At 41.2% G+C, this 7,753-nt stretch overlaps 1 protein-coding gene across 3 annotated transcripts in view; it reads right to left on the bottom strand.

Annotated features, from left to right (window-relative positions):
• Positions 1-1,759: 1,759 nt before the first annotated feature.
• The window catches only part of ANKFN1 (ankyrin repeat and fibronectin type III domain containing 1), a 103,091-nt gene continuing 97,097 nt past the window's right edge, over positions 1,760-7,753 (bottom strand). For 2 of the 3 annotated variants that reach the window (XM_021288440.2, XM_021288442.2), the window contains exons 18-19: positions 5,310-5,529; positions 4,012-4,959 (exon numbers count right to left, since the gene is read on the bottom strand). In XM_021288440.2, the coding sequence (XP_021144115.2) occupies positions 4,163-4,959; positions 5,310-5,529 (1,017 nt within the window). In that variant the 3' untranslated portion in view covers positions 4,012-4,162. Of the gene's footprint in view, positions 2,014-4,011; positions 4,960-5,309; positions 5,530-7,753 lie in introns of those variants that run through there. The other variant, XM_065034908.1, reaches the window with a different exon arrangement.

Below are 7,753 nucleotides of genomic sequence, written 5' to 3'. Positions count from 1 at the left end.
CGCCTCCTCAGCAGCAGAGGAGCTACAGGTGGTGCCTGCACAGAACAGGAATGAGCACCTTCAGCCCTTTGGGAAGTGTTGCTTGGGTTTTGGGAAGAATGGACTGGGCCAACAGCTCTGCTTCTCACTTCTGGGCATCATTTAGCCTTATCAATTCTACTTCACGGAATCAAAAGATAAATTATACTTGCAAATAGAGTATTCTAGCTATTTATGTTTTTCTCTAGTGGAAAAATCAGAGACTCAACCTGATGAAATCTCTGTTGTCTGAAAATTCAAGGCCTCTTTACTAAAAATACTTTTTGCTGATGGCAAAGTTCAACACCTTGGAGAAATTCAGAGTAAGTTTCCAAGCTGTATACCGTATTTTCAAATACACTGTACCCTTGTTGTTTGTAAGGCTGTATTGAAGTTTTACGTAACAGTCATGAGCCATGCATTTAAACACCTTAAAAGAGTTGACCAGCAACTTAATGCATTTCTCCATACCACAGGGAGTTTAAAGATGCACCATCTCTTTCCAAAACACTCTAAACATAAAAGATCAGGATAAAATATTCCATCTTCCCCTACTCCCTTTAATATATTAGTTTTGTAGATGTAATTTATGAGATTGTTAATTATTTGTTAATTGTTAATTAATATCTAAAGGCAAAGAAAAAACAATACAAGCATGGGAAAGCTTGAGTCACAGGTTTCTTGAGGCAAACTGCCTTCTTGCAGATGCAAAGAATTTTGAGTGTAAACCTTGCAGTTTACCTATATCTTGCTTCCTACCAGCAGAAACAATAAATAAACCGTAGGAGAAATGGTCCACCTTTTTTTTTTTTTGCCTTTGGAGCCATAATATTTAAGCACTATATTCTTTGCTAGCCAGTCCAAGTCATGCCTAGAAATAGGAGGCACTGGGTTCAGCCCAGTTGAAAATACACTCCCTGGAAAATGCAGGAAAAAGGTTCTGCGGCAAGATATATGAGTAAGAGAGAGAGATCCAGAAGTTTGCAAAGCCTAAGTACCCATTTTGGAGCAGAGCTTCAGCTGATCTAAGTGAGCACAGGCTCACTGGAACGAGCTGCCTGCTGGCTGATGGAATTCTCATGGCCGTGGGCTCTGAGCCACAGCCTTTCCCGTTTCTGTGCAAGGATCCTTGGAGGGGCACTCTAGCTCAACCTGGAGAAAGCGTTTCTGGGAATTAAAGCAAAGGTCTGAGTTCCTAATTTTAATTTGATTCCTGACTGTGAACCTTGACTCTAAGCTCTGCTCAGAAGAGTCACTCGTGCCATTATGGAGGGGCGATAACTGTGTTGTATTTTGCAGGATTCTTCTGAATTGCTGTATTTGCTTGTAAAAAGTGTGAGTGATCTTCATAAGAGAACAGCAGAAGGATTATGATTAGTATTGTGACAGTGCTTGAAAGGCACCACTTTCTACTATTTATTTACCTTCAGGTGTTCATGACTGTTCTTTTAAGGAGCCGCTTTACTCTGTCACCCGCTGAATAGTTAGTGATAACAATTTGGAACAACAAACGCATATTTCTACCAAAAGATAAATCAGCACTTTATAACCAGAAGTATTTAAAGTCAGAACTATCGATTACTAATTTCACTACTCTAGTATGTGGAAGAACCTCAATCTAGAGGTAAGTGGATCAAGGAGGCATGCTGGCCATCACACAAACTCTCTTTCCATGTAACAAGGGCAGAATTAAGATGGGGTAGATTGTGGCTGGCATTTGCATTCCCAGAGTCAAATTCCATCTTAGCACAGGAGATTATGATGTAGTCAAGACCTTTCAACCAGTAAAGAATCCAGCAATCCAGTTTTTTATTAGATACATAAGTGCTTCTGAAAAAGTCCAGCAGCAGGAGCAGATAACAGATTTTTACATCCTTATCTAACCAGGAGTGTGTACCTGTGCTGCTGTAGATTTTGCTACTTCTTGCCCTTGCTGTTCCTGAAGAGCCAAAGGAAGGTGGGTTTCATTTAGGAACATCTTGTTTTATCTCGTCACTTCCTGCAAAAACATATGGCCTCAGCATATAGTTATTTTTATTCTTTAATGGACAGTTTTATGGCAGTTTTACTTAGAGGCTAAACAGATTAGGGGAGCCTGGGCTAGCTGCTGTATAGTAGAAAACAATGTAAATTATTGTGACTTCTGTATATGAGCATTACGTTGTTCTGGCTCTCCCTGGTGACAAGCCTTCTGCTAATGAACATAATTGAATGTAACAAGCTGTCACTGCCTTCAGTGACAGTAAAACATCACCGTTTGGTGCTGTGGTGTGTGAGTCAGGTTTTCCCCATGCAGTTCCATGTGGCATAAAACACACAATGTATGTCCTTCTAGCTGCAAATTGGCACTGACACTTCTGCTCCCCCCCACATCTTCTCACCCACAGGAATTTTCAGTCTGGGTCTCATTCTGAGCCTGTGGCAGTGAATGGAAGTCTTTCCATCCTCACTGAGCTTTGGACCAGGTAATGAATGAATATTTGAAGTGCAAAAATTAACTTCCCTCTCCCCAAAAGAGAAGCTACAAATGTAAATCCCTTATAGAAAGTTTTTGCCCTTGTATCACTGCAAAGACTCCTCTTGGCTTCTATATACTGACCAAGTATAAAATAGTGAATAACATTTATTTTTGAATTTATGGATTGAGTTCACAGGGATTTTAATAGCAGTGGGGTTATGGAAGTGCTATTTTAATAAGGACCACAGATCATGGGCCCAAATCCTTACCTCTACCTCAAGGACTTGTAAACTCAACTATTTAACTCAAATCTCTTTATTGGAGGCCTTAGAATGTATCCACCTGGAGGCTGAAAAATTGAAAGGTAGAAGGCTGCACAAACATGGAGTGAGGGAATTTAACCAGCAGGAATGTGGCCCATAAAATTAAACTTCAAGAACTGTTTAAGAAAAATTAAAGCTTGTGCAACAGCTGGGGTTTCTCTCCACATTATTTCGTTTCTTAGTAACTTAAATCTTATGGTTCTCGTTAATACAGATTTAATTTTTGAGATCATCTTCTGTAGTACTAGAAGTCTTATTCAGTTTGCAAAGGATGTAATCATGACCCACCGTGGTCTGCCTTTAGACAATTACAGCAGGCTAAAACACTACCTCCTACCCTCCATATGATATTAATACTTATTGGTGGCCCAAATAAAAAAATCTTAGATTCAGACTGCACCCCAAATTTCCCTAATCTGAATTGCTAGAATATCCCAATTTTGGACACGGTAATCAAACACCTCTGAAGTTTACAGTGAATACTCGGGAAAAAAAGCAAGGGCATTTCTTTCTAATGGCTGTATGACAGTGCTGCCAACATAGAGAAATGTGTTCCTGTGCGCTGGGCAGAAGGAAAGACCAAGCTTTGCTTCCGTCTCACTTAGACCCTGCATATTATTCCCTCAGAACTCGGCCTCCTTCTGCCTGCTGTTGACCTCAAAGGTTCACCCCCTAAGCTTTTCAAATATCTTGCTACTTATATAATTTGAAACCTAAGCTACTAAATGCTCCCCCTCTCCAACACTGTGATAACTGGGTCAGGCTCTGGCAGCAGAGATGGTGCATACTGTGTTTTCTATGTATTGAAATAATTTTCGTTTCTCTGTAAGGGGCTAGAAAGTCTGGGTTAACTGTCTTACTAGACCAGTTACCACTTTAGTGTGCAACCTAAATCCATTCAAGAAGGCTGAGAAGTAGAAAAAATTATAGGAAATGGTGGAAAACAGGTTAATAGTACTTTAGGACACAGTCCTAACATGACGACACCAAGGATGTTACAGTTTCTGCTAACTTGCAGGCAGAACCACTCATGCTTAAAATTTTGCATGCTCATATATATATGGAAATCAAGAGAACTGCAAAACCTCATTAGTAGATTTGCAGCCACAGATTGTTCTGTTCTGTGGTGACTGTTATGACTTAACCTGCGAGACTGCAGGTGCCAGTAATAATGTTTGCATCATGACAGGCGGTCCTGTAAGACCAGAAATCTGGCAATGAAGTCAAAAGGTTAGGATTCTTTTGAGCGGCATGAGTTGCCATTTCAGGAGCTGGATTTTTATAGGAGGTTTTGAAAGTATGGCCCTGTGTGCATAATGCTATCTTGTTGTGGGGCAACGGGAAGCAGTGCAGAAGTCTGGGGTTAGAGCGTGCTGCTGAAGACTTCAGAGACAGCAGAACACGACTGGTCATCTGAACCTCTTATCTGTTGCATAGCGTTGTGCACGTCCCTGTGTTCTACAGACTGTGTGCTCATTGCCCAGGACTTGCCCTCTTCACCCAAAAATGTTGTTTTATAAGGCTCCACATGTATCCTATGGACATTCTGCCTTGATTCCTCATACTTGCCTTTCCCATCTTCTGGAAGGCTGGATGCATGAGGTAAGAAAGTGCCCCGAGACCCATTGAAGGGAGTATTTAACTGCTCACTGGAGGTAGGTTCTTGAGTCAAATCTGAAGATGTCATGAGATGCTGAGTATACACGCCTTCAGACAGAGAGCCAGACTGCGTCTCGCTGTGCACACGCAGCCAACGATGATGCCGGCTGAAGTAGTTGTAGTGTTGATGTTTCCCTAGCTTTTTTTTCCCTAAAAAGCTCAATGGCTGCTTGGAGCTAGGAGACTTGTCTATGCTTTTCGATGTAAGCCTTGATATTGTTAGACTGCTCATATGCTCTGTGCAACAGTCAGCATTAGCATCAAAGGCACTACACTCTGTCAGGCCTTCTTTCAGTGTTAGGCAAGGCTTCATGTCATGGACTTGGAGAACATCAGGTGCGCTGCCACCCAGGCCACTGCCTGCCTGTTGGGATATGTCATGTGAGGAGGAGTAAATCAGGTCTAATTCTCTGGGGCTTAATGCATCGCTGGAATCGTAATCACTGTCAGTTGGAAGGAATACTTCAGAGCAGCCTTCTTCATCCGAGCAGGGCTGGGAATCTGCAAAGAGAACCGATTACCACTCAGAAGACAAGCACAGCAGACACATTGCTTAACTGTCATGTACGGGATTGTCTTCTTAATTTAGAATCAGATCTACAACTATGAAGATTTATGTGTGTTTCCTCTGTAGAATTGTCCATGGGCACAGGTGACAGCAAAGACAGCAGGAAGGTTTACAGGTGTGTTAGAGAGGCGGTGGTAGAATTAGGAAAAGCAAAAATAATTGATTTATTATATTAAGTACAGGGAAGAATTTGAATTGGGACTAAGTTCTGACATACAAGAACTGTTATAATTAAAAGTGAGTTCAAGGATTTTGCTTCATGAACAAAGAGAAATTCTCTTACCACTCACAGCTTTTGTCCTCTGGATTCTGGCCTCAGGTGAAGGGGGAGGTGAAGGAAGACAGTCTAGATTGGAAGAGGTTGAACTGATTTTCTTTTGAGACTGTTCTTCTGAAAGATCCACAAGCTTCTTTATGGGAAGGCCAGCTGCTGGCTGCTTGTATCTTGCGTACTGCAGTGCTTCTGTGATCCATCGCATTTCCCTCCAGATCTCATCGATTTGCTGTAGAGAAAAAAATTGTGAAAAAGCACAGTTAAGTCTGTGTATTAATTTTACCTAAGTGTGTACTTTCTTCAAGTGCTCAAGTGTGTAGTCACTGCCAACAGAGAGAAGCAGGATCCCCTGACAGGACACTTCAGATTTAGGTGGTCTGAACTGCCTTTGGTCAGGTGCTTGTTCTCCTCCACCACTGCAGAGGCTGCTTGGAGCCACCAGACTTTCAAATTAGGTACCTCAATTAAGAACTTGTAGTTACAAGGGGTGGATCGAGGCCTAAACTGTGACACAGAAAGAAAACAAAAATTGTCTTTTGATGGAGTTAAAAATTAGATCGATTTTGTACCACACTTGAAAGCAGGTTTCATGCTGAACTGGAATGAAAGTAAGACTTCCTGAGCATCCTTGCAAACCCAGGATTATGTTCAAAAGCAGACTGTTTAGATCAAATGTAATTTTTAACAGAAGAATGTACATACATGTGGAAGAATATACATACATGGAGGGCTGAAGTACAGCTACGAGCCAAACTGCAGGTTTTCTCACTTATCATCATTTTGGTCTGCATGCATTTTAATAGTATAAATCTACACTAAGACAGTTCTAACACATGCCTGTTGATGGCAATAAGAGACAAGTGCCTAAATCAATAGCAGGATAGAGCTTTAAGTGTCTATGCAGAGAGGAAAGATGCTGTTTAATGTGGGTCTTGAGAGTCTTTTGGTAATGGAACAATTTAAACACCTTCAAGCAATTCAAGATCTTTGATGACTGAGGAAATGTTGCTGCAACCAGCACATGGGAGTGGCTGTGAGCATAACGTCCTTCTGCTGCAGTGTCTGCTCTAGAACTTCCCTTGTACTTCTCTTCTTACGGAAGATTCTGCATTTAAATAAGTGATCATTCATATTAATATTGCAGTGCTTACGGGAAACTGCTTTGCAGTTACACAAGGTACATTCTGCAAGAATGCGGGATGAGAGCCCTGAGTCGGGAAATGGGAAGGCACAATGAGTTGGTACTTTGCAGTGAGTGTTGTCAAACAGGGAAGAGACATCAGGATCTGTGAAAAGAAGACTGCAGACTCACATTTTCTAAGACAAGTTCTACAGCACCTACTCTTAGCTGGAGATACTTCACATTCAATGTGTGAAATTTATTGCCAAAGGATACTGTAGATGCCAGATTAGCTAGGGTAGCTCTTGGTGAGCTGTGTTCAAGACAGGATAGCTGGATAGATGGATCTTTGTTTTGACCTAGTATGGCCATTTTTCTGTAAAGGTGAAATCCCGACTCCAATGATGTCAGTGCAAGCCTTGCCACTGAGTTAATTTGAACTAAGAATATACACTGATAGGAATAGCAAATGGTTCAGGGATTAATTCATAATCCTACGTCATTTCAAGACTTCAGTGTGGCTCCATGAAGAGAATGCTCATTAGCAAACGTCTCACCTATTTGATTTTGGAGATTTTACATTTCCTTTCTGTGATCCTCCCTCAACCCCAAACAAAAATGATACTGCGTGCAGTTTAATAAAATGCAAATCCTGTTGGTTTTCTCCCTGATGCCATTCTGCAGTGTCTCCTGGGATAACGGACCAGGTATTTTAATGAACTGTGGTTCTTTTACAATTTGAAGCATTATGCTATCTAAGTTGAAGCTTAACTTCACTTTTCATTTCAGTGCTGTAGGTTTCTCTTCTTACTGTGTAACACTGTGGTAAAGACTCCAAGTACCTGAGCAGAGTAGGTAAAGTCCTGATCTGGGAACAGTACAGGAAAATAAGTGTGAGAGGCAGAGAATAAGCAAGATATACAAGTATGAGAACACTTGTGATCCTTCAGCATCGGGGCACTGAAGCAGTATCACTGCACCGTGCTGGACAGACTTACAGATGGTTTTGGGGCTAGCTTGCCGTTTTCTCCACTGTGGTAGTGTTGATGAAGATTTTCTCCACAACCTACACTAAATTTTCATTTTAGTTTGTCTAACTGGCAATTTACTGTAGTGAAGAATGTCCTCAATTCACAAAGACAGAAAGAAAAACTATTACGCAAACGAATGCCCAAGCGTGGGACTGGCTTACCTCACATTAGATCGGAGTGAGTTTTACAAGCAGACTGACACATTTCTTTATAAAAGTCTAGTATAACTGTCATTTGATTTTACCCATAAAAATCCTTGTATAAAAGCAACAACTAAGGAAATCATGTTCTGGGTTTGAATT

This window comes from Columba livia, chromosome 18 (genome assembly GCF_036013475.1).
Source record: "Columba livia isolate bColLiv1 breed racing homer chromosome 18, bColLiv1.pat.W.v2, whole genome shotgun sequence".
Lineage (NCBI taxonomy): Eukaryota > Metazoa > Chordata > Aves > Columbiformes > Columbidae > Columba > Columba livia.
Note: the sequence above shows the minus strand (reverse complement) of the source record. Positions and strands in the feature narration are given on the sequence as shown.